The 24,434-nt window shown below is 28.5% G+C and overlaps 2 protein-coding genes across 3 annotated transcripts; one reads left to right on the plus strand and one right to left on the minus strand.

Moving 5' to 3' along the window:
* Positions 1-2,153: 2,153 nt before the first annotated feature.
* On the minus strand, positions 2,154-7,355 carry LOC111684098 (KAT8 regulatory NSL complex subunit 2). Its single transcript, XM_023446225.2, has 3 exons — positions 6,737-7,355; positions 5,440-6,197; positions 2,154-2,968 (listed from the first exon to the last, which is right to left on the minus strand). Exons 1-3 carry the CDS (start codon positions 7,239-7,241, stop codon positions 2,816-2,818), a joined length of 1,416 nt encoding a protein of 471 aa, XP_023301993.1. The 5' UTR covers positions 7,242-7,355; the 3' UTR covers positions 2,154-2,815.
* Positions 7,356-8,273: 918 nt separating this feature from the next.
* On the plus strand, positions 8,274-18,619 carry LOC111684161 (cyclin-T). 2 transcript variants are annotated; one of them, XM_023446290.2, is made up of 6 exons: positions 8,274-9,391; positions 9,459-9,787; positions 9,859-9,995; positions 10,093-10,612; positions 10,675-13,175; positions 15,044-18,619. In XM_023446290.2, the coding sequence occupies exons 1-6, from the start codon at positions 9,198-9,200 to the stop codon at positions 15,128-15,130; spliced, it is 3,768 nt and encodes a 1,255-aa protein (XP_023302058.2). In that variant the 5' UTR covers positions 8,274-9,197; the 3' UTR covers positions 15,131-18,619. The 2 variants fall into 2 exon arrangements, with proteins under 2 accessions (XP_023302058.2, XP_023302062.2); XM_023446294.2 differs by having other exon boundaries at positions 17,421-18,619.
* The last annotated feature ends 5,815 nt before the right edge of the window (positions 18,620-24,434 follow it).

Below are 24,434 nucleotides of genomic sequence, written 5' to 3' on the forward strand. Positions count from 1 at the left end.
TTAAGAATCTTAAGTCTATTCTTTTTTATACATACAAACATAAATATAAAATGAAAATAAAAAATGTTCAAAAATATATTTCTTAATTTTTTGTTTGTTTTTTATAATTTTTTTAGTGATTTGGTTTTAGTTTCTTTTTTTATTATTTTGTTTTATTATTTTCTTTATATTTAACTAAAAAAAAACAATAAAAATAAAATGTTTATATATTTTAAATTGTGTAATAAAAAGTACTTTATATTATTTAAAAAATAAATTTGTTTTTCTTTTATTTTATACATATATTTTTTTTTTATTAAATAGAATACAAAATTGGACAAAAAGGAGAGTGAGAGACATTGAAACATTTTAGCAAAATTATACAAACCCTAAAGAAATTTTTGTTTTTATTAGAAAATCTTTAAATAAATTTTGTATTTTTTATGAAATTATCTTAACTTTTTTTGACGACTAAATAAAAAATATTATTTTTATTGTATTACTTTTTGAAAAAATATGTATAATTCTTAATTGTCACGTAATATTAAACTGACTTTACGTCAAAAATAGCAGAAGAAAGAATTGAATTGAAAAAAATCATTTGAAAAAATCATTTTTATTTCATAAACGGTTTATAAATTAGATTTTGTATGAAAATTTTGTTTTATATTCCTTTTATAAAATAAAAATGTTGTTAAATACGTGGGTTTAAACCTACAGTAAGCAGTAAGAATGTTTTTTTTCAATAATTTAAAATTCAACACACATAAGTAAAATATATTAATCTTAAATTTCTACAATTCTACTTTATTTTCTATAAATTTCTATTTATTTTCTTCATGTAAAATTACTTATAAACAATCAAATTAAGGTGGGCTACAAAAAAAATTACTTGGAAGAAATTGTAACCCTTGAATTTGAATTGAATTGTAATTTCAAATATTATCTAAGTGTTTCTATAATCTGTTTGCAATTTCTATAGATTTTATAATTTCAAAACCAAAAAATGTTAGGAAAAGAACTTTAGAAATACATAAATGTATTTTAAATTTATTTTTTAACTTTTCATATCACATCTTTCGCAATCGTCAAATCGGTATAGAAGCACTGTGTTATTGTTTTATTTCTTATTAGCAAGTAAGTATCATTTTTAAATGTTATGAACGTTTACATACATACATATACATAAATACATACACTAATTAAAATAAAATTTAGCTAAATTAATTATTTAGAAAAATGTGGAATCGTATATTTAGGACACACGAAATTGTGTGTGAAGTCTCAGATTGGAGGTTTCTTTAGCAAAATACACCATGTCTTTTTAAACTAGTAAAATTAAAAAGTTAAGAGATTTTTATTTACTAAACATCTAAAAATTAAGTATTTTTAACGATATATACTAAGAATTTATATTTACACAGACAATTCCCTTTCGAAAAAGTACTTACAGAAACAAAATATATGTACAACCATAAATTTATTATAAAAATATAAGTACAACGAAAATAAGATTAATATTTTATAAAACAAAATATACATATAACCTCAAAATACCTTAACAAAAAAATTTAACCTCAAAAAGAAAAACAAAAAAAATATATTTTTAATGTTTCAAATATTTTTGCGTCAATTAAAATACGATTATAAATTTCATACATAAAAAAAAAATTAATGACGAAAAATATAAAATACGAAAACTTTAGAGAATAATTGAAAGAAAATACATTTAGAAAACCAAAAGTAATACAAAATATTCTAAAAACAACATTTGGACCTCATACTTAATAAACAAAAATTTAATTTAAATGAAAACGGAAAACTATATAAACAAAAAAATTTAAAATTTGTAAGAGATAAATGAGACACAAAAACCACTTTCAATAAAACCATTGGCTTAAAAAAACATTGCATTGTATTTATCATAAGTCAATTTTTCTAAATATTTTAAAAAATAAGGTAATTATGAAATGCAATATTTTTAAATCAACAATCAATTGAATTTTTTTAAAAATAAACAATTTCTATATTAGCAGTTTCATAATTTGCAAAGATGTTTTTTTCCGAAATGTCACAATAAAAGTTTTAATTATCACACTACATATTGTTGACTGTATATCGCTCGTTTGGGCCATAACACTTCATTCTGCTTAAATGAAACATACGTTAAAAAATGTAGTATTCAATACATACACATTATTTATTTGTAAACGTAAAATTACAGACGTAAAAGTATTTTTCTTAGGAAACTAAAATCCTTTCAATTCTCTTTTGAAATGTTGTACGAGAAAATTGTTATATCCTAAATTAAATACCCAACACATTAATAGTTAGTCATCTTTTTATAACCTAGATTGCAACAAATATTTATATGAAAGTTATTATTAAATTTAATATTGTAAAAAAATCAAGTAGAGAATAATTTATTAATCCTTTTATAATTAAAATTAGTTTTAAATGGTTTCAATACAAAATAAACAAAAAAAAAAAAAAACAAAAGTGACCCCAAAAACCTCATTAGTCTTAATTTATAAGAAAAAATTACAAAAGCGTTTATAAAATTTGTATCTTTAAAATCATAAAATGAAAAAAGATTAGCATAAGAAATGTCTAGAAAATTATATCTATAAGTTTTGTTATATGTCTTTAATAATACAAAATATAAAATACATGCATATGTATAAGAGATTCTTAAATTAAATGGCTTTTATTTTATTTATCTCCCAATTAACGTTAAATGAAAATTGAAATAAGATTTAGGGTTTTTTAAAAAATTTATTAAATTTTAAAATCAACAAAGTGTTTGTTTTTGAAAAAAAAAAAAAAAAAACATAATTTACTTTGTCACAGTTGCTTGGTTTCCTTGAGCTACGGCATTATTCATCTCATTATGTAGTATGGGTGATGATTTTATATCCAACAATGGTTTCTCGACTGTTTCGGTTTTAACATCGACAACTTCATCTTCTTCGGTTTCCGATTCGTATTTCTATAAATGACCAATAAAATATTTCGATTTATTTTATATATTTTAAGATGAAAAAATTACAATTTAAAAAAGACTTTTAAGAGAGAACTATTCGAAAGAAAAAGCTTTTGAAACACGAGTTTGTGAGTTGGCTGTAAATGTATGCTTATTCGATTTTTTTTTTTAATTTTATTAAAATTCCAACTTTTTGTAGCCCAAATCGGTAAATATTAAACAAAAATTTAATTTAAATATTAAAAATTTTTTAGAGGAAATAAAATTATCATATGAATTTTAAAAATACATATGTATAACAAAGTTGTTCGGAAAGTATTTAAATTTATTAACATAATCTCTTATCACAATTTATGTTTTTCATTATATATGTATGTACATTTTCCAAACTGAATGTAGATGTGTCAATTTTAGCTACACTTCATATATGTTCACCTAATTCTTTTTCAGGTTATAGGACAGTGAAATTCTTATTATTTTGAGTCAAAATTTTTGACATATTTTTGCTTATTTGAAACATTTTTGGTTCAATTCCGCCTTTGTTTATTGTGGAGAAAATTACAAAAGGTCAATATAGTGATCCTCAAGTTGTTATATGGTTATATAAATATTTTGTTTAAGGTCATCGTCTTGCATAATGAAGGTTAAGTGAGGTTTACATGGAAAGATTTACGGAATTGTCATTTTCAATTTTTCATTTTTCTTAATATTCTAACTCTTCTCCTTAAAAACAAACACATAAAAATCCTACTCCAATTTAATAATTTCTTTTTCATTGAATCACACTAATTGTAAACTTTACCAACAGATCTGATATAGTTTTTTTAACCAATACGAGTTTCCATTGCTTAAATGCAAAATTTAATTGCTCAATAGGGAATGTCCACGTGCTTAAGTGTAAAAAAGAGATTACAATTGATTTCATGAAAAAAGTTAAGATCCTTAGGAAAAGAGTCCGCATATTGGAAGCAGAACATTAAATTTATCCTTTAAAAGATTTGTATATCCATATTCAGAAAGTCTTCTATCAGTATGCAAGATGCTAGTTAAAGTTTCCTAGCAAAAAATAATGATTTCATAATTTACAAACTACATTTTAATCACATTTAAAAATGCGATTACGTTGTTATTCACTTTTATAAACCAAATATTTCCATACAAATGAAAACACAGTTAAAAGTGAGAAAAGAGGTGTAGAAAAGTCATTACAAATAACATATTTGAAGTACATCAACGTTTGGAGAAAAACTAATGAAATTTACATAAGCGGATTTTTACTGCTTCTAAAACTGAGATTATATGTAGTACAGAGTTTCCAAAAATGAACAACATCCCTCCAATGACACGCTAATATAAAATTTCTAGTTTATTCAACCGAATTTAAAGCATATCGGGTTACTAGTTGTGATGAAAATACTAAATTTTTTTCACCCTTTTTTTGCTGGATTAGTTTAAAAGGGTTACATCTACTCGGATACACATGAGGATCTATTGTGATTCTCTTTAAGAAAATAAAAGGAAATAAGATAAAAAAGTCGGAGAGGTAAGTTTGCACTCCTCCTTGTGGTGTACCCATGGTTACCATTTTTCTATTCCTAATCACAATTATCAAATCGGAACCAATCCAAAAATTTTTAGAATATGCAAAAAATAGAATAATATACAGTGTCATATAATTTAGAACAGCTTGATGCGGCTATAAATAATAAATGGGCTAAAATTGACATGGAATTTAAATAAAAACCTTAAAAAAGTGACTTACACATATCATCAAAGCAAAAGATGCCTCCTATAAATTTTTAAATATCCATGTGGAAAACAGAATGTGTTACAATAGAGTTAAAAAATTGATTAATAATTTAGGGGTTTTCTATTATTTTAAATATAAAGAAACAAATTTATACTAAATTATCAATAATTTTATGTTTTTTGTGAACAGTTGTCTAATTGTTCAATACTATTGAATTAATTGAAGATTTTAGTTGGATAAGATAAAATGGAATAAAATTGAACAAGTCATTTCTAAAAGGTTCAGGAGGAAAAACTTAAAACGTTAAACATAGAAGTTGGTAGATACAAACACATGTAATGTTTGTTATCAGAGTCTGAAAATAACGGGTCCACTTTGTTTATATGAGGTTAATTGATGTGATCACCATTTAAAATTGTGTTTTTGCAGTTTATCACTGAGAGAAACACACAAATTATCATTAGAAATCATAACAACAACAATATAATTATTTTTCACTCAATAATTTTTTTCGCAACTTTTAAAAACTTGAATTGAATATTAGGTAATAATTATATTTTGTTTATATAAACTCATACACTTTTTAATAAACAAACGATGCTTTAACAATTCCACCTTAGGTACTTAGTCTAAGGTGTTAAGTAATATCATCAAAAAGTGAAATTCGAAATAATTGTGACTCGTGTCCATTTCGAAATGACAATTAAAACAAAATGCCCTTCCTTACCTTTTGTACGTATTGACGTTGATGTGGTATTGTTAAATGTAATATGCATGTTGAATCATCGAAAATACAAGGTATGGCCTCCTGGCAAACTACACCCGATTTCTCTTTTTCACAAGCTTTGAAAAGTATTTGCTTCTTGTCTTCCAAAATGTGTTTGCGACAGTATTTACAACATGGCAATGAACGATCACCGCATTTAACACCGCCTTCGGTGAAAATACATTTTGTGAATCCCGAGTTTTTTGAAACAGAACTTGAATCGCCCGCTCTACTACGTTTTTCTTTGAATTTTTTATAAAGAACCGCTTCTACGCCATGTCTTCTATGGTACGAGTTTAAAGCCTTTAATTGTTCGTAGAGGGCACGTTCTCTGGGTGTCTCTTTCAATTGTTCATGAATGCTGCATAAATGTTCTCGTTCCCGTCGAATAGCATGTAAATATCGACGCCTTTTTTCACGTAAAATATGATGTAAACGATTTATTTGATCTATATAAAGGCCTTGAAGTTTGGTAAGTTTAGCCTCAGATAGACGAATAGCTTCCTGACGCGTGTAAATACCAGCATGTTTGAGTAAATCGTCATCTTGAGAGTCAACACTTTCATTATCGGATTCGTTACACTCATGTCCTCGTGAGGTGTTATTCATACAAATGACTTCTTCATCAGATGTACTGTCTGATGCATAGTCTAGAATACGTCGACGTTTTCGCATTGTCCTTACAATATCACTCAGGCTATGAATTTGGTCATTGTTAACTAGAAGTAAAAACAACAATAAAATATATGCATATATCGTCACCCAAAATGCAAACATCCCAGTATAACATTATTAAAAATTTGCAGGAGAAGCAATAAACTATTTAAATAGTAAAGTTTGTTTCTATTAATGCAATTTATTTTCAGTAAATAAACACACATACATGGTTTAATAGTGATAACTATCAGTTGTTATGATAGTTGACAATGGTGTATACACAAATGGATAAATTTGACTTTTTAGATTTACCCCCTTATTCGCAAACAATATTTTTGTTTTATAAAAGGTTAATAAAACAAAATATTTATAAAAAATCTAATTTATAAACCGTTTATAAAATAAAAACTTTGTTTGTGAATAAGGGGGTTAATATTTAAACATTTTTGTACAAAGGTCCATTTGTTTTTCTGTCAATAAAATTGCTAATTTTGATCGGAGGAGTCAATAAAATCGATTTTTAATTTTTGGTTAGTTAGGGCTATTTGAGTTTCAGGTGACGATATACAAATTTAATGAAAAATTTAACAATTTCAATTACCAAATGGGGTTACATGTGGTGATACCACATCAATTTCTTCATCTTGTTCACTATTTGCAGAATTTTTACCAACCGCTTCTTCTACATGTATATGATGTGATAGACTATTTAATAGCACTTCATTGGTGTCTGCTTGCTTCAGTTTACCAACAGTGGCATGTGTCTTTTGCAACTGTACCTGTCGATTGTGCTCGAAGCATAACGTAGTCATATTGGGATCCTTTTTCAAGTCGTGTTTTGGCAGAGCATTCGGACATTTTTTTCCATTGAAATAGGTATATGAACACTGGCGGAAGTTTCCCCGAGGATCTCTTAATATGTGTCGCATACAATATTCGTAGCCTTCAATACGTGGTATCGTACATTCGTAGGTCGGATTGGAACATGACTTGGATTTATTTTCAATTTCCTGATGTAATTGATCACGTAAATCTTTATCAGCAACACTGTTACCACCACAATTAGCTACACCGCCGCGGCCACATCGCGGTAATTGTTTCGACATATTTTTTAATGGAATATTTAATTCACAAATATGAAATTTTATATTTTCATCTGCAAATAACAAAAAACTTCACCACCATTTATAAATGCTTCTTCTCGTTCTAATATCAGTGACATACATTTTGACATTTATTTTGTTGCCACATTCTATATAGTTAGAGTTGCCACATCATTTTTATAACGAAGATATTCACCCCACTTGGTCAACTATATGTTTCCATTGACTATCCTTAAGAAAGTTGAGTGCATTTCTTCGAAAAATAAAAAACTATTGATTTTCGTAGAATTCTTAATCGAAGAAACCCAAGTGGACTTAAGAAAAATATTCCACTTTGCACTCGAATTGATGTACATAGTTGACCTTGAGAAAACGTTATTTGTTTCTATCCTATGGTACAAATGGCAGCAAGATTTATAATTGTTTTATTGATCTCTAAGATTTGAAATTTATACCTGAATGTTTTGCCAACTATTTTTTTTATTACAGCAAGATGTTATGTTTGTACCTGATTAGAATTACACATATGGTTTAAGTATTTTAAAATTCTCTTCAAGAAGAACATTTGCATTTTAATTCTTACCTGAAGCACAAAATTGCTTTATCAGTGTTCGTTAATTCCGCGTATAAGTCATAAATTGGGAAAATTTAAAATTTCGTGGATAATAAATTTTATATTTAATATTTTGTCTGAAAAGTATTACATTGCAAGAATTGGTGAATTTAGTTCGTATTGCTCTTTTGTACACTTCAAGTAAAATCGGAACTTGCAAAAATGTATTTCAAAAAATATTCTCAAAACTGTAGGTTTGTGAATTATAACTAACATATTTTTTTAACAATATTTTAGATACGTTAAGCTATAAGCTGCATTTGAGCATGTAATGTTCATTTTTATAACGCGTGACAAAAAGTAAATATCTTATTATCACTTAATTTTTATTATTTTTTGTGTTACTGAACTTTTAAGCAACTCTGCATATAAGTGTTTGTATTAAATGCAACTCTGGCATTACTACGCATTGTTTACATCACTGTGCTTTGTCGTTCGGCCATTGAGTGAGTGAATACATTTTTTCTGTGAAGTGTTAATTTTTAGATTTTTTTCTGGAAAAATATCACAATTGGTGCATATATTTTGCACGAAAAACAAAAATAAATGTGTTATTATACTTTATCTAAATGTTACGTCCTCATTTGAGATCTCCTATTGCATAATTTGTGGAGTTTTTGAGGCGGTAAATGTGTAAAGTAATTTCTGTGAACGAAGAAGAAAAATTCATTTCCATTTTTTCTGTGAAGTGTGTGCGAGCGTGTGTATGTGTATGTTTCGAAATACTCGTGGCTTCATGGCAAACTGAAAATATTTCGGAAATTTCTTAAAATTCGTGGAGTAAGCATCGTCTTTTCTACCAAATAAAAATCCTTTAGAAAAAATTACACTGAATATTGTGTCGAAAAAATCCGTCAAATTGGTGAAAATATTTGTCATTGCTTTGACAAAGAAAACAAAAAACCATATCTGACTGACTTGGGATACAAATGTAGTGTAGTGCTAAGTGGCGTCGACGCAAAAATTTAGTTGCAGCAGAAGTAGAAGCAGCAGCTTCAAAGAAAAGAAAGCGGCAGACACTGCAGTGTGAAAAAGCAGCAGCAAAAACGCGAATTAAACGTCGTAATAGTAGACGACCGCCAGCATACCTGTACTTTTGAACGTATGCCTGCCAATATTATTGAATATTACACATAGGAAAAAATATTGAAAATACATATGAAAACAAAAAACTAATAATACAAAAACAAACGAAAATTGTATTCAAAGTTATGTTTTAAATGTTGGCGATTAACCGGTCCAATTGCTCTTAATTTTCCTTCCCCGAAATATTCTGCGTTGGTAGCATCTCTTTTGTTTACTTTCCGGTAAGCTATTCCCAAATTTATTTCGGTACTACAAGCACCATGAGTGGCATACCAAGCCCTTCACCTGCTCGAATTAATGGTGGCGACAGGGATAAGGATTCCATGTGGTATTTTTCATCCGAAGAATTAGCCAATTCTCCAAGCCGTAAAGCTGGAATTTCACCAGATCAAGAACTGTCCTACCGTCAGATGACAGCGTATCTTATACAGGAAATGGGTCAAAGACTTCAAGTGTGAGTAAAAATTTGAAATTTTCTTATTATTGGTCATCATATTATTATCCTTTTTACTCTATTACAGCTCTCAATTATGCATTAACACTGCCATTGTGTATATGCATCGTTTTTATGCATTTCATTCTTTTACACATTTTCATCGGAACGGCATTGCGGCAGCCAGTCTCTTTTTGGCCGCCAAGGTCGAAGAGCAACCACGCAAGTTGGAACATGTTATAAAGGCAGCAAATAAGTGCCTCAATCAGCCAACTACCTCCACCACAGATACCTACTACCTTGAGCAGGCCCAAGATTTGGTATTCAATGAAAATGTTTTACTACAGACATTAGGCTTCGACGTTGCCATCGATCATCCACACACTCATGTTGTCAAAACATGTCAATTGGTTAAGGGTAATTTAATTAACTTTTAATAATAATTGCTGTAAAACAGGCTTACTCATAATGGCCATTTAATATTTAAGCTTGCAAGGATTTGGCGCAAACTTCCTACTTCTTGGCCTCCAACAGTCTGCATTTGACATCGATGTGCCTGCAATATAAACCATCGGTTGTGGCATGTTTTTGCATTTATTTGGCTTGTAAATGGTCCCGTTGGGAGGTAAATTATTTTTCGTTTGAATTGTATCTACTATTTTTCATAGCGTTTGGGACAAATTATAGTAACAATAAAAATTTTGTCCCATTCCTTTCGTTAGATTCCCCAATCCACAGAGGGAAAACACTGGTTCCATTATGTGGATGAGACGGTGACGATGGATCTATTAAAAAAATTAACCGATGAATTTATTGCCATTTATGAAAAGAGTCCGGCTCGCCTTAAATCGAAATTGAATTCAATTAAAGCACTGGCTCAAGGAGCCAGTAATCGCCAGGGACAAGTTAAAGATAAAAAGGCCGATCAAGATTGGAAGGTATCGGACATGATGAATATGAAAATGTATCATCCAGCAGAGACGGGAGTGAATACAGGTAGCCAGTCCCAATCATCTTCGTCCCAGTACTCGAGTCAAGGATCGGTCGCAGGCGAAGCGATGTCGCAACAACAAAGTGGAAGTATATCACAACCCATGTTACCACCACCGCCTCATCAACCCCAACAAATGCGCAAACCCGATTTACATTCATCCAGTCAACACCGTTCTCACCACAGTTCTTCATCATCCTCGTCTTCACATCATCCCGCCAAAATCGGCTATTCACCTGGCGATGTACCTGGTAATAATATAATTTTTTTTTGTTTTATTTTTAAACAGATTTTAACGGTTTTGATTTTAAAGACCACAAGCTTAGTTCGGGCCACAGCAAGCAGCAGCAACAATCCGCACAGCCTTATGGTGGCAGCAATATGGTCCCTAATAGACCTCCCCGTGAACACACCTCAGCGATGATGGCACCCTCATCCAATAAATCATCCAGCTCCTCTTCTAGGTCATCGATGTCAAACAGCCTGCCAGGTGGTCCACCCCTAAGGCAGCCTTCATCACAGGGTCATCCCATGGAGGTTAATTACCACAAGTCAAGAGAACGTAACATTTCAGTGCCTCCACCGTCATCGGGACACAATATGCCGCCGCATGTTATCCCCCATAAATTGCCTCTAAAACAAGACGGTAGCCGTTCAATGTCCTCCAAAGATCATTCAGGTCGCTTGGTTGCAGATCAAGCTAATAAACAAAGTAACAGCAACAGCAGCAGTAACAAAATGTTTCCATCTTCAGTGTCTTCACAATACGGCGGAAACAATTTACAAATACCACCAGGAAACAATAGTAGCAGTCAATTATCGTCTAAACTTGATACAGTGCATGATATAACGCGTAACTTAATGCATACTTCGCGAGGTGGTTATAACAACCCTCCTCCGTCTGCAACAAACGGTCCTGGAGCTCCACTACTCAACTTTCATCAACAGCAGGGATCACGCCACAGCAGTAGTAATAGCAGCAATAACAATAATAATAGCAGTCTTAAGCATGAACAATCCAAACAACAAAATTCCGTCCATATGCAACAGCAGTCACAAACTGCGGCCCACCACCACAAACAGATACAACCACTACCTACAGACCAATCGTATGGCAGTTTAGGTGGAGCTCATGATCTGCAACAACAGTCACATGTCGCCTCCTCTCTTATTAGCAATAATTATAGTAAAATTGAACCTCTACATCATTCCGAAGAACCGCCACAACATCCTCCAAATCAATACCATCAACAACAACAAGCTCAAAATCATGCACCCAAAACGGTCAATTCATTGTTTAGTCCTGAATGGAATGATAAGCTGCAAGGGCAACAACAGGAGCAACAAATGGTCCAACAGGTGCAACCACCATCGGTACAGGGAGGTCTTAACAACTACATAAATAGTTCCAGCAATTTGACACAAAATCCTGAGGCTTATGCAGCCAGCGGCTATAAAATACCTTCTAGCTCCATAAGTAATAAGGAAAGTAGTCCTCCCAAGATAAAAAGCGAACGAGACACTCCTTCCAAGAAGGAAAAGAATCGCTCTAATTCGTCTAATCAAGATAACGGACGGTCGGCTAGTAGTCATGCCTCAACGCAGCAACAGCAACAAATTCCTAAAACTACAATCCCCAAAAAACTTGATTCGTCATTATCAAACTCATTAACAGGCCTTAACGAACTTGCTGGTACAAGTAATATGGGTACGATTGGCGGTATTAAACGACCCAATGAAACGGTCACCATTAAGCAAGAAGACGATTTATTAATGCGTGATAGCAAAATACGAAAAATTGATACGACTGCCGGCAACGACAATGGCAAACATCAAGTTGTGAATGGCATAGAAACCAATCCAGATTTGGTACGAAACCTGTTAAAGGAGAGCCTATGTAACACACCTTCCATTGTCACACCAAGTTTGCAGCCACCTGCCGAATTGTTCGAACCCTCTGCCACTACCTCGTCAACAACTCAACATAACACCTCCATAACATCGATTAGCAATAATGTTCTGTCCGGCAATTCCGATGTTTCCGCCATGGAGACTGATGATCATGGCACATCGGGTAGTAAGTCGGAAAAGAAGAAGAAAAAGGACAAGCATAAACACAAAGAAAAAGACAAATCGAAAGATCGGGAAGAAAGAAAGAAACACAAAAAAGATAAAGACCGCCATAAAGATAAGGAGCGCGACCGGGACAACAACGACAATGGAAACTCAAATGCCGCTGGAGCTGCCGAACATGTTAAAATAAAAATATCCAAAGAAAAGCTGGAGGCTGCTGGAGAACCGATTGGGTTTAAAATAAAAATACCTAAAGATCGTATAATGGGAGATCTTAATTCAGGTTCTTCCGGCCAAACAAATACAGATTCAGCTACATCGCATGCTCCTCCGGTTTTAAAAATCAAAATATCCAAGGATAAACTGGAGAGCTATAGTAGTGGCTCAACAGACATAGGAGGCGGTTTGGCAGCGACAACGCATCCATCATATGCCCACAATCAATCTATGGCATATTCTTCTTACGGCGCCGCAGGGTCACACTCCAACCTCTCAACAACGACGCATAGTAGCAGTAGCAAGAAAAAAGATCGCGACCGCGAAAAGGACCGTGAGAGAGACAAGGATAAAAAACGCAATCACGATTCTTCGTCGAAATCAAACGGTGGTGGTAGCAGCGGTTTAATGACTGCCGGAGTTATTGCTTCAAATGCAACAAATGGTTCAATTGCTGGACAAAACCACTCTAACTCTAATAACAGTGGCAGTAGTACAACACAAAAAGCGCAATATTCCAGCAAGGTATAGTAAATTGTTAATGTTTTTTACAAACACAGAACAAACAATAAATATTATTTTAAAGTATACATGGCTATAACAAACAAAAAAACCGATCATTCATTTTACTTACCTATGAATTCATTAATTCATACAGAACATTCATTAACATTATTCATACAATACATACATATATTACATTAACATTTAATATTTTTTTATATATACATACATATAAGCACTTTCTTCATCTCACTCCTTCTCTCTGTCTTATTCTTACACTTCTCCATTCACTAGAAGTTATGAAGAGCGGGTCTTAGATAAATAAAGAGTTAAACATTAAAAACTCGTTGTCTTTTATCTATGGCCCAGTGTACTATGCAATTTAGTTTTATATTTAAGTTCAAAAAACAAAAAATCCAAAAAAATGAAAAGTTTATCAAAAAATATAAATAATTTTTAAACACACACCCGCAAAAATGCAAAATAACTAGAATCGTTACACAAAACAAAAATAACTTGTTTTCTTTAAAGCAAATAATAATCTATCATTAAATTATAAAAAACTATTATCATATACACAACATACAAATTCATCAAACGTAAATCACATTTCAAATGTTTCCTCATCCTGTGTTTCTACATTCACTCCAGTATTGGCTAATTTTTTTTTAATTTAATGTATTTAATCTTTTACACTTTAATTTATTTTCGGGTAAAGTAATGTATTTTCTTTTGAGAAGTTTGATAAAAAATAATCGCATATCGGGGTTTGTTCGAAAATATGTTAAATTAACGCCTCTCAACAAAAGTATTATAAACTACATTTTCACATTGTCTAGTTATTATTTAACTTGAAGATATATTGACATGTTTCATACAAAACAGATTTTAACTGAAAGAATAACTGCCAGTTAAACGATAACTGGAGGTGTGGAAAATGAAGGTAAGTTGAGAAACCTACATATGTATGTATATATTGCTCATTTGCTACAAGACTGCTATAATCCAAAATTCTATTTTTTTGGACTGAGGGCTCCAAACATTCGTCATATAGATTTATCAAATTAAATGTTTCTTACAAATACATATTAAATTCGATTTAGATTGAGCAATATATTAACCTCTACTATCTGAATCTGGTTTAATTTTTCAAATTTGTTTAGGTTATTTATAAAATAGAAAATCTGTTTTTTTTATTTGATACAACTTTTTTTGGATTATATCAGTCTTATAGTAAATATGTCAGTCTTATATCGCAAATATGTACATCAACAATGTTTTAAGTCGGTCGGCTTATAAAAGTGTTGTATGGAGTCTATAAGAATAAATTTAGAGAAAAAAGTTTTTTTTTAATTTTAGCCAATATTGTATATGTCGGAGAAATTTGTTCATAACAAAGGTGTAACTTATATCAAAATAATAACTATTATTTATTATAATAATCATCATAATATAATAATTAAAGGATATTACATTTTCTATGTATTTGTTGCGTTGGTTATGGTATTAAGTCATTAATTTGTTTTTTTTTAATTTTTTTTTTTTTGGTTTGGTTTTTTAGTTTGGTTATGGATTTAATAAAAACTGAAAATATGGTTTTATACGGATTTTTAATCGTTTCCATACCTATTTTCTTAATACTTATAATGTTGTCAGTATTATAAATATATAAATATGAAAATATACATATATTTTATTACCAACATCAGGGATATAATTGTACATAATATAATTAATTTACTACCACTACTACCACCATATTTTGTTAAGAAATAGATATTAGAGATTAGTTTTGGTTTCATTCATTAAAAATGTTTTTAAAAAATGAAATAGTTCCTGAAGTTTTAGTATTCCCTCTTCTTTCTTTTCTACGTTGCTCAATATTTCAGATACATCATCAAAGTAGTATGAGCCTACTATTTGGAGAATCGAATGAATCGAATGATGACGATGATGATTATAATGATGACTACTAGAATTTTATTAAAAAGCTTCTAAACTCACTCATTTACTCCTCCTCCTACTTCTGCCCGTTGTTAGCTGACATACATACATATTAAATATACAACTACTATATATACATACATATAACATTTTTGTATATATCATTAAAAACAAAAATGAAAAGGAACAGAACAGAAATGCGTTCTACATTTTTAGATTTTTTATTTGTTTTTTTTAGTTTATTTTCTTTAAAAACTAAATGACCATGAAAAAGTTCAATATTTTTTTTTAAGAAGAATATACATTTATCAAACCAACCCACAGTTTTTTTATACAAAGACGTTAAAATTTAATAATTAAAAATCATAACGTCGAATAATTTAGTTAAATTGTTTTATTTTATATTTATATGGCAATAAATTTTTACATTTTTAAATAGTATTTATTAGTAATTGGAAATAAAATTATTTGTTTTCGTTAAACATTATAAATGTTGAGAATCAAATATAGAAAAAAAAAAACAAAAAGTATGTGTAATTTTTTATTTTTCTTCAAATTGAATTGATATGCTTTCAAAAAACTGTGAATAAAAAAAACATATTAATATATATTTTATTTATATAAAAAGCATAAATAAAAATGATGTAGATGAAAATTTTATTCAGTAAAAAAATCAGTTTCGGTAATAATTTCAATTTGAAATATAAAAAACTGACGAATTGGAAATGAACTGACTGTAAGTTGTTTATAATTAATAAAAAGTAATTCATTAGCTTTGGAGTATACCGACGAAAAATATTGTTAGGTAATTCCAGAACCTTAAAACTTTTGAGTAACAGTTTTCAAAAAATTTAGATTTATTTAATTAAAATTGTATTGTAAGTGGCATTAATTGTTTTTAGGTGTTTCAAAATCCATTAAAATACATAGACATTCGAGTGTGTTTTTGATTTCAAGAACTTCTAAAATTTGTGTAGCAATTAAAGAAAAAAATAATGAATTGCAGTTTTATAGAACCTATTTTATTTATTAAAAATAAAATCAAAATAAATAAAATATGATTCTGATATGTTTTGTGCCAATCTGATTCTCTTAATGACATAAAAATCCTAAGGAAGATATTCATATTTATAAAATTCAAGTGAAATAATTTTGTTTGATTCAAAAGATAAATAATAGATTTGCACAAACACAATCATAACCAAACCAAAGATCTTTTCACAAATTTTCTTAAAGAAGTGAGAACAGCCTATTAAACGCTATAATTTTAAAAAGTTTATATTTTAGCTATAAGCTAGCAATTATAGCTAAAATTCGACTGTTTTCTTGCTTGTCCAGGTGTTTGTTATAGGCGATCATTGCCTGTTCCGAAATATATAATTTTAATTTATGCAACAATGTTAATTAATTTATATCTGTGAGGATCCAAGTTCAGATATGTAGTTTTATTACAAATGGATATCTTGTTTATATTTTTCTACAATTAAGCCAATTCCTCAAATTAGAAATGTTGTTGTCGTACACGAAAACGTTTTACATTTACTCTTTTCAACAAAGATATTATAAATTACAGATGAATTTCCATATGTCATTTTCGATATTCGAAATAGCTATTTAACAAAACGCCTCATTTTCCAATAATTGCAGAAAATTAGTTTCAACCATTCATGTATGTGTATTTAACAATGAATATATCTCGCTGCATAAATATTTAAGCTGTACATACATATAAAATTTATTGTCCGTTAATTTTCCTTTAGGTGGCGATATGATAATATAATAAATATAACGATCAATAGAGTGAAATGGTATTATTATATACTAAAGGGAGTTTACTTATTTATTTATTAGTATTTTTATTTGCTGAATGTCTGCATCAATTATATTTTGATGTGATCCAAGAAAAAATAGAATGTATGTATATCAATTCAATTTATATACTTAATTTAATATCACATGCATTTAAATTAAGTCCAGCAGCATTTGTATTGTTTTAATGTTTCTAACAAATCTTTCATGTTCATCTACTGTAATCAATTTGAGATAATTGACATAAAATCTTTGTCAATTATTGTTGCTGGATCATGTTGCTGTGCATATTTGTTTATAATTTGAATTTTAAGTAAATATACAATTTACTTTTTGTTTTGCAACAATTTTTAACATTTAATGTATTAACTTATCATTTCAACAACCAACGAATTTCTCATACTTTATATTTTCGCTTACAATCAACAATAATTAATTAAAATAAAAAATAAATGTCATCGCTTGAGTAAAACTTTCTGTTTAATTGAAATTTTTACTTAATTGTATTTGCAGTTTTAAGTGTAACAGTTTTGAAAAGGATTAAAAACTTGTTTCTCGAACAGCTCTCTTTCTCTCTATCTCAGTCACTAACTATTATTCACACACGAACACACTCAGTGAGTGTCCTTGATATATAAATAGAAACTACTACTACTACTATGACTACTATATGTAGAGAAAATCAAATATAAGAGAGAAAGATTTCCGTATCCAAACACTAGCTAAGCGCCGATGAACCAAATTAACGCCAGAGATTAAACATGCATAAATGTTATAAGAAGTAACGGTATCCACTATATATATTCGTATAACGGAATGTATATATAAATACATACTCGTGAATACTACATACATACATACATACATGCTAAAATAAATATTTATATATACATATTTATTTAATAATAATATTTTAAAGGAATACAAATACTTTTAAGCAAAAACAAACAAACAAACATACAAATGTTAAAAATTACATTTTACATACTTAAGTAAATTTACTATTGAAATTGTTAAACATGATAATGATACAAGAAAAATAAATAAATAAAAGCAAAAACAGAAAGAAGTCTTTGTTAAATAAATTAGTAGCCATTAATGAAAATATTAAATGGTAAAAACAAAAATTTGAAACGTTGAATGTATTTGTATTTGTTGCACACACAAAGTTAATGTTAAATCTTTTTTATTTTCAACATCGGGTTTAGAAAAAAAACTTAATCTAAGCCACAATCAAAAACTTACTTAAGCACAGAATATTAAAAGTGCAAAAAATATTAAAAAAGTTTAAATAACATAAGAAACAACAAATAAAATCTTAAAAAAAAAAATAATATACAAAATAAAAACAAAAAAGTCATAAGAAAAAAGTTTAAATAAATTTAAAGAAATATAAAAGGGAGAAACAAAAACAATTACTTTTGATTTCTGTAGCGGTAGTTTCAAAAATGGAATTTAACTAATAAATCCATAGTTGTTTGGAAAGATCACGCGATTAGTTTAGATAATAAACTTAATAAATTGTTTCTCCTTTATTGTAATACAATCCTTTTTTTTAATCAACATGGCTACTTTGACCGTTATATAACCTTCGTCAAAATAGGTATAAAATAAATGAGCCTAAATGTTATCTGGACAGATCACATTGCGTAGCAAAATGTCAAATACAGTTAAAACGAAATTGTTTACACACTTAATACGAAACTAATATTGAAGACACATTTTAAATTACATATTTATTTTTAAAATAAAAATACAACAAAAGTGGAAAAACATTTCACATTAATTTGCAAAATTACAATCATTTTAAGATGAAATTTAATAATATTTTCTAAAAAATTACAGTAAACGTCAATAGTTTTATGGCATAGCAATAATGCCAACGATTCCTTCATCATACTGATATTGTTCAACTAATGTTATGTCTGTCAATCTGTAACAGTTGACTTCTCGCTCAGATTCACTGCGCATAATTAGACATTATTAAAAACTTATATCTTATCAATAGATTTTTAATCTTTATTTAGATCCTTTAATAATTATTTTTGTTTTAAATTTTTGATAAAATAATCACAATTTCGACTTTTATAAATACAAAATATATTGTATGTTTAATATTATGTTTTATTTTACAGTTGCAAGCTTTAAGAAAACGTTTATTAAAATATTTTCCTGGTGGAAAATTCGAATCCAAAATAAAAACTAAAAAAACACTATCAAAACTTTTTTAAACTGAATATAATGTTAAAGTAAAAACAAATCAATGAATTCATAAATGTAAAAAAACTTTGTTAAATGTTTTGCTCTGACTTATAAATAATAATTAATTAATTAATACTTTCTGTTTAGCACGGGACATTAAAGTCGGCCGTTAAACAAAAGCAGTTTGTTATTCGGCTTTAACGTAAAATGTATCTTTTAAAAAAGATATAGTTATGTTTTTATTTTATTAATATTATTAACTATTATACAAACTGTAACATTTATTCATTCTTTTTTATAAAATATAAAATAAATAAACATTTAAATTGAAATATTAATAGAATGATGAAAACTTATTGTAAATATTTATACTATATACTGACACTAATTTATATAAAAAAAAAAAATAAAAAGTAAATTATATGTTACGAATATGGGGAAATGAATACAAATCATTTAATTTACCACAAATTCCTATAAACAATTGAATTACAAAATTGAAAATAAAAATGAACTTAAAAAATTTAATTATAGTAATAACAAAATATTTTAAACAATTACCAGAGAAAGTTAAAATAAATGCAAATGCTAGAAATAAGAAGCAAATATTATGATAAAATAATAAAAACAAAAATGAAAAAAAAAAAACAAAAAATTTAATTGTTTTATTCTAATTTATTGTTTTTGGAATAATTAAAAATATTTGGGAATTATAAGGGAGTATTAATAACGATGACCTATGGTCTTGAAATAAATTAAGGAAATTTTCCTATAACAAAGACAAAAAAATATTCTAACCCAGATAGAGAATAATTAACTAATAATAATAACACTTGTTTGGTATCCACACAAAATTATATATCTAAAACTTAAAGGGAAATCGTCCTAAGTAAAAAATATAACTTTCTAAAAATAAGAAAAAAAAATTGGTCGCCAATGTGCTTATTTCAGTCTGATTTGAAAACGATAAAGACTTTAAGTGCCATGTATTGGTTCTACGCTAGTTTAATATAACACATTCTAGTTCTAATGCAACTTTTTACAACCAGTAGGAAATATAAAAAAAATATATATTTTAAAATTTATTTTTATCAAAATAGAAGAAAACATTAAAATATTATTAAAATTAATTGAACAACGAATATATTGCGTTCTACTGCTAGAGATTAGTATATGAACAATTTTTTAACAGAAAAGAAAATTTCTTTCGCTTTTATCATTTATAGTGTTCGAAAATTATTTTCAAATTATTGCATTTATTTTGTTATTTAATATCAAAATTAATCGGTTTATCTAGCGAATGTTTATCAATACATTTTGTATATATTACGCTATATTGAATTTTTAGTTGTGACGGTATTGTATTAAGTTAGCGGAAAAATTTACTACGTCACAGTATGTATCATTCAGACATGGCATCCATGCATTCTTTTGTTGTTGTATGTTGAAGTCTGTTTCTATTTATAATGACTGGGGATATCCCCATAAACTAAATGTCGTTGGACTTTTTGTATGTTGTTTGGTAAAACGTACTTTTCTTGTTTCTTTTGAAATATCGACTTAATCACAAACAGACATACATATACATATGTAAGTACATACATAAATATTTGCACATTTTATCCCCAAAGAAGATGATGATTCATTTTTCAATTCCAAGACCAGTATATAAAAATACATTAAATCTAAATACATACAATAATGTGTATTATACTGCATATTATCATATTAATATTGATTGTGCCACTTTAATAAAGATACAAATAATATGAAATAAACAATAATATAAACGTGTATTTAATTGTTTATAAACAAAAGAGACGACAGATGTTAAAAAACATACATACATATGTACATAACAAATACAGTACTGATATTATACGAGTATAGCAGGTATTAATACAATAAATCTATTATAAATTATTAAAATGCCGGAATACCGGATGTAGTGCGTTAATTTCTTAAACTGAGATTTTAGAATGTATTGTATTTGTAAAAACAATCAATTTTATTTAATTCAATAAAGTATGCTGTTAATTTATGTTATATTTTTATGATATTATTCCACATTCATATGGATTTATTATTAAAATAGCATTTCAATCTCATTTGTAATGGGTTTAAATACATACATATATCTCGATTAGTGTTTACCTCAAATGATATTTACATATTGCTGTAAAAGAATTGAACAGATTAACAAATATATATTATTAAAATCCTTATTTTTGCAGATACAAATAGAATGAAAGCAACAGCTAATAAATTGACGATTACGATGAATTTATAGTCGGACATTGCCGACCATATGATACCCTACACCAGTCAGTATGTTAAAATTTTGATTTTTTTTAAATAAAGCATTTAATTTGTTTTATTGTGAAATATTTTTACTTATTGTTGACAAAAAAAGAGATTTTCTACAAGAGGGCTCATAGGGGAGAAGGGGTAAATATGGGCCTGTATGGGGGCTAGGGTCAAATGAGGCCCGATCACAATAAAAATTAGTATTGTCATTTATTGTTCTATAAAACTAATTGTTGCTGATTTTTGTTGACATTATAAAACATTTAACGTAATTATGAGCTTAAAGGCCCGATTCGGGGGTACGGTTTTATGGGGGCTAGGAAAAAATGGACCGATTTCAACCATTTTCAATAGCGATCGTCCTTGAACCAAAAAAAGAGTATGTGCCAAATTATCTTGAAAATTGCGACCTGTAGCGTGCGCACAAGATTTACATGGACACACAGACAGACGGACATAGCTAAATCGACTCAGAAAGTGAGGCGATTGATATACTTTAAGGTGGATCTAGGACCAATATTTTTGGGTGTTACAAACTTCAGCGCAAACGCATAATACCCTCCCCACTATAGTGGTGTAGGTTATAATTAATTAAAAAGTAAACCTGTTACTTTCGAATCAAACCTCCTTTCCACTGAAATAAATATTAAACATGATGCATTCATGTACTTTTTCTTAAATACAAAAATGAAACATTTTATACAGGAAATTTAAATGCAAAGATTGCACCTGGTTTGTTTTTATTGTTATTTTTAAAACTGTGTTTAATATTTGATAGCATCAAAGCATACAGTATTAATCTACATTTAAACGCAGTATAATACAATGAATGTTCCTAACGAATATAAAAGTATAGTTCATTCAAAGATATCGTTTCTGCAATATCTTGAAAATTTTATGATTTATGGAATTTTTTACATAGATGTATAAAAATTGATATTATTAGAGTATTCTTTTGTCGAATTTGCCTTCTTCAGTTATATTGTTTTTATAATTTTTGTAACTGTTTTAGTCTTGTATTAAATATATTCCCGATTTTAATTTGCACTGGATTTTATGTAAATAAACTTGCTGAAATAAATTGCGCCGACACACAATTCCAATTTTTTATTCAAATTAATAAAATTTTTGCATTAATTATATAACAACAGTAAAGAGATTTTATTTAAAAGAAAATGACAATTTATACACTTACGAAAACAAGAATAATTTTTTGACATTTTCAAAAGGCACAAATTCTACGGATAATAACAGTTTATTAAATGAGATACAGGGTTTAACCTATGGAAATTGTCATAAAATGACTAAGACGTTATTTTTTAGTTATGTCAGACTTGTTGTAAGAAGTTGGTGTATGTACAAATAATTTAATTCTTTTTTTCAAAATAAATCTAGCCTATCGGAATGTCGTTTATAGGAAAGAACCTAAGGGAACTTTACGCGTAGTAGGTATCGAGCAGAACTCCGTAGCTTGTATTATCAAGAACAAAGGTATTGCATATTTCGCCTCAAAATTGGGAAGGTGCCGTTTGGAAAGGCTGTTTCAACAAGCACCGACAAGGTGATCACAACATCATTAGCCAATACTGGTGACGTTGAGGAGTCAAACCCTGGGTAACGAAGAAGATCCGGAAACTTCGCAAACTACTTTAACATCCCGGTGTAAAAATATATGGAAGGTCAGAATACATAATGCTTGGGTATAAATGCTGATATGTGTACTGAGAATCTAGTAACGTTGCTTTCCATTGAAACATATATCATATTAAGGCAGCACTTACAAACGAAATGGCCAAAAGCGGTTATAGGCACGTCATCAATGTATTTTGGACACATTGAATGCTCCAGAAACAGAAATATACCACCGTTTATATAATTACAACACTAACTTTCAGCAGAATAAAAAGAGGGCCTACATATTTACGGGATTTGAAGTAAATACAACCTGCTATCAGGCTAAACTAACCATTCAAATTAAAAAAAATATTTACAATATTAAAATGAAAATAATAAAAACTTTACGGTTTTTACCGTTTCCAATCGTTTTGTTTTAATTTCCAATACATACCTGAATCAAATTATTAAATTGTGTAATTTTTTTATAACTTATAAAAAATTCTTAATAATAGATACATATTAATAAAAATTAATAACATTAATAGAACATTTTAAATAATTGAACTGAAATTGATACGATGAGTAAATAAGTCAAAAACCAGCCGGGGGTAACCCCAAGCACAAATAGTTTACTTGTTACTTGTATATATAATATTATATACAATGTTATTTACGTCATTTATGACGTTCAGGTACAAATGTAAATATTATCAAAGTTGGAAAGAAATTAAAATTTCCGTTAAGTTTTAAGTGGAAGAGATTTGTCAAAAGCGATGAAAATAATGTTTAATTGTATTTGTTGGATTAAAATAAATTCTTTTCTGGTTCCTTTTCACATTCTAAGACGATATTTTTATCTGTTGATATTAACTTTCAAAAGTTCGCATTGTCTCAATTTTTTAAGACGATAATGCAAATTTGTATAGGTTTCTATTGTACAGATAGGGTAAAATAAAGTTCATGGCTAGATTTTATTTTTCCCGAAGATTGAAGCATAACAAAACGTTTTAATTTTATTATAATTATTATTTTTTTGTTTGTATATTGAAATAAAAATTAAGTTGTTTTGTTGTTAACTACTTCAACTTTAGACAGAAGTACGTTTATAATATTGAAATATTGTTCTGATTCTTGTTTTAAATTTAAACTAATATTTTATCTACTAAATTGGAAATGCATATCTGTAGTTGTCGATTAAGCTATTTAGTATGACTAACCGGTTTTCCTCGACTGTGGCTCTAATTTCGAAATGTAAAATACATAAAATGCACAGAAACAGTCATTCGCACATAATTTGGTTTAAATTGTTCTTAACGTAATGTAAAGTTTAGAAGAATATGTACAAATAAAACTGAGTACTTGTTTAGCTCATATCAAATGCAACAATGTTTAAGCTACAGA

The sequence above is a fragment of the Lucilia cuprina genome, chromosome 5 (genome assembly GCF_022045245.1).
Source record: "Lucilia cuprina isolate Lc7/37 chromosome 5, ASM2204524v1, whole genome shotgun sequence".
Lineage (NCBI taxonomy): Eukaryota > Metazoa > Arthropoda > Insecta > Diptera > Calliphoridae > Lucilia > Lucilia cuprina.

Excerpts from the sequence above, each read along its gene's own strand:
- LOC111684098 (XM_023446225.2), bottom strand. The coding sequence starts at position 7,241 with ATGTCGAAACAATTACCGCGATGTGGCCGCGGCGGTGTAGCTAATTGT. Across the intron at positions 6,198-6,736 it reads ACCACATGTAACCCCATTTG|TTAACAATGACCAAATTCAT; the intron begins GTAATTGAAATT and ends TTTTACTTCTAG. Across the intron at positions 2,969-5,439 it reads AACGTCAATACGTACAAAAG|AAATACGAATCGGAAACCGA; the intron begins GTAAGGAAGGGC and ends GGTCATTTATAG.
- LOC111684161 (XM_023446290.2), top strand. The coding sequence starts at position 9,198 with ATGAGTGGCATACCAAGCCCTTCACCTGCTCGAATTAATGGTGGCGAC. Across the intron at positions 10,613-10,674 it reads TTCACCTGGCGATGTACCTG|ACCACAAGCTTAGTTCGGGC; the intron begins GTAATAATATAA and ends TTGATTTTAAAG. Across the intron at positions 13,176-15,043 it reads AAGCGCAATATTCCAGCAAG|ATACATCATCAAAGTAGTAT; the intron begins GTATAGTAAATT and ends TCAATATTTCAG.